The sequence below is a fragment of the Malurus melanocephalus genome, unplaced genomic scaffold (genome assembly GCF_030028575.1).
Source record: "Malurus melanocephalus ecotype Western Australia unplaced genomic scaffold, MMel_1.1 scaffold_1746, whole genome shotgun sequence".
Classification (NCBI taxonomy): domain Eukaryota; kingdom Metazoa; phylum Chordata; class Aves; order Passeriformes; family Maluridae; genus Malurus; species Malurus melanocephalus.
Window position 1 is genome coordinate 17883 of NW_026624978.1, and position 2784 is coordinate 20666.

At 44.3% G+C, this 2784-nt stretch overlaps 1 protein-coding gene across 1 annotated transcript in view; it reads left to right on the forward strand.

The window, feature by feature from the left end:
- LOC130587312 (synapsin-3-like) overlaps positions 1-2279 on the forward strand; it is a gene marked incomplete at its 3' end in the record, with an annotated part of 15842 nt that extends 13563 nt beyond the window's left edge. The window contains exon 5 of the mRNA XM_057388290.1: positions 2195-2279. Within this exon, the coding sequence (XP_057244273.1) occupies positions 2195-2279 (85 nt within the window). The remainder of the gene's footprint in view (positions 1-2194) is intronic.
- Positions 2280-2784: the final 505 nt, after the last annotated feature.

The following is a 2784-nucleotide window of genomic DNA, read 5'->3' on the forward strand; positions in this document are numbered from 1 at the left end:
CACAGACTCTTTGAAGGAGGAACACATCACATCTCCGTCCCTTGCTGTCCTTCCACACCGATGTGACATCACACAATAGCATGGCCATGCACCTACACACTGCTAAATTCATTGATTCATATTAAAAACGGGCATTTTAGAGGTTCTTCAAATGCCCAACTTCATTTCAGTCTAACACCATCCCTCAGGACAGGTTTCATTCCAGTTTTTCCTGTTCTGCTTTCAAGAACAGAAAGTGGGAATGTCCACCCAGACTTGTTCCATTCCTTGTGCAGTTTCTTCTGCAGAGATGTCCTTTGCCCCCTTCAGCAGAGGAGACTTCACTAAGGCTGAACTCATATAAGAACCTGTCATTTTTGATTTTAAACTGACCCCTTAATTCTTCCCGTGTACATCCATTTTGAGTATCAAATGCATCCAATTTTACTGCCACATTTCCCAGGGGCAGTTCTGTATAAATGACCCTGTCCCTCGTCCCTCCATCTCTCAGCCTCTGTCTCTGGGATGTCTTGGTTGGCTGTAGGGAAAGGCTGTGGAGGTGAATATCAGATGTAATTCCCTGTTTTTGGTGGTCTAATCAGGATKCCTCACAGCATTAGGATTATAGATTTCCACCAACACTAAGGCAAGGTTTAGTTCCCAAGCAATGCAGAGCTAGAAGCCATGAATTGAAAATTCCCTGCCCATTTGCAAGTCYCAGATAAACAGTGCAAAAGGTGGACTGGCACCTTCATCACGTTTTTGTTAGTCAGTTGAAATGAATTCCAATGTTTCCAACTATAAAATATTTCCTCCCATTTCCAGAATCAATTMGCTGGTAAATCACTTAGCTCATTCTCCTGACCTTTCAGGATCCTTGAAGACCTTTTTATCACGATATTGTCCATGTAAATAATTCAACATGCACCAGCCTATCTGTCTCCAGTTCCCCTGTTTTCATAAACAATTCTGTGCAATAGTCTTACTCAKACTTTTGTTAACTTTGGACCAGCCCTTTGTGGAGCAGTTCTGTGTTGCTTAACCTGTTTGTTAAAATATCTGTCAAAAAGACTAAACAGTGAGAGGGAACAAAGAGCAGATGGCATTGAATTATTGGCATTAGTCAGGAGCAGGGATGGCAGTGAGGAGCATCTGACAGAGCTGTGTKTGCTCAACCCCACAAGAGAAATGAAACTCCATATGGGAGATGGAAGGGTGAGCCAGGCTGGGGCAGAGAGCAGAGCACAAACAATGTCACAGCTTTCCAGTGGCACTGGCATTCCCTGGAGAAACACTTTGTGGCACACAGACTAATGAAAACCATCCTCAGCCCATGGCTGTGCTGACAGGGGAAAAACAGGAAATTGGGATGCAGGAGAAATGAAMTGGCAATGTATAGAGAGAACCCAGATATTGCTTCATCTGGAAAAATGTAAGCAGAGCCATCTCTGGCATCTGCAGACGGAATTACAAAGCTGGGAAAGAGAAGCTGGTGATGAAAACAAKTAGGGGTTTGGAAATATTCCCATGGAGGGACTGGAGGGATTCAGTCTCAGCTTTAGAAGGGAGGGGAATGAGAGAGAGGGCAGTGAAGGTTTGCAAAATAGTGAATGGCCTAGCATGGGCAGGTTGAGAGAACTGGTCTGAAAACTCAGAATAAAGCAATGGAGATAAGAAATGGAAASATAGTGAGGCTGAAAGCTGAGCAAGACTCAAAGGGTCTGGATGCAATATCAAAACAAAATATCTGGAACTGTTGCAAAGATTTTGTGAAGCAGATAAAAAGCTTCATGTTTCAGGGCTAAGCCTGCCCTTGCTTATTAGCAATCAAGAAACCCCTTAGGGTACAGAGATGATTACTCCATAGACAATTCCATGGYCCATCCCCCCTTTCCTTGGAACATCTGGGGCTGGCAACTGTCCAAAATGGGAGATGGGACTGAGAGAGCCCCTCAGGCCACATCCATTTGGTAATTCCTGATTGCCTAAAAAACATTCTAAACTGTAACTTGGTTGTTATTCCCTGAGAGCAAACAACTTCCATGCTCTTTATTACTCACCTCTCCATTTCAGTCCCGTGAGATTTTACCAGCCAGATGCTGCATGTGTGTGAGTGTGTATTTAAGGAACACTTCATGACTCGACAGTTCCTCTATTACCTCAGGGCTTCTCTTTGGGGACTCTGGATTAACTGGATTGTTTTTTTTTCCTCCAGCCTCCACAAGTTCAGCCTGTGTCAATGAAATGTCACACTGGAGCTCAGCTTGGACAGCTGTCACAACCACGGCCTCCTCCCCAAGGTACAGTTCTCTGATTCCCATKACAGTGATGACTGAGTCCTGTCACTTTGCCTTCTACAAAAAAGGTATCAGGATAAAGGTTTTGCTCATTTTCCAATTCACTGACAAGCAGGCAGCAAATCCTGTGTACTATTAATACTGTCATATTCCACAGCAGCTCAGAAAGGGGATGGAAATTTGATAGAGGTCCAGTTGATACCACTGGTGAGACTTGGCTCAGCAAAACAAGGCCACTTGAACTGGCACTGGGGATGATTCTGGGCATGGGATATATTGTGTTTGCACAAAGCTTTGTGTTTGCATGGGATATATTGTGTTTGCACAAAGCTTTGTGTTTGCATGGGATATATTGTGTTTGCACAAAGCTGGGATGGTCACAAGTGTTCAGAAGTGATGGAAAATGGCAGTGTTGTCAGTCCTGAGCAGACATCACTGTTGCCATGCCAGGATCCTTGACCCATCTGTCCAGGAGCTCCCCTCCCTGACAGCAGGAACAGTTTGTTTA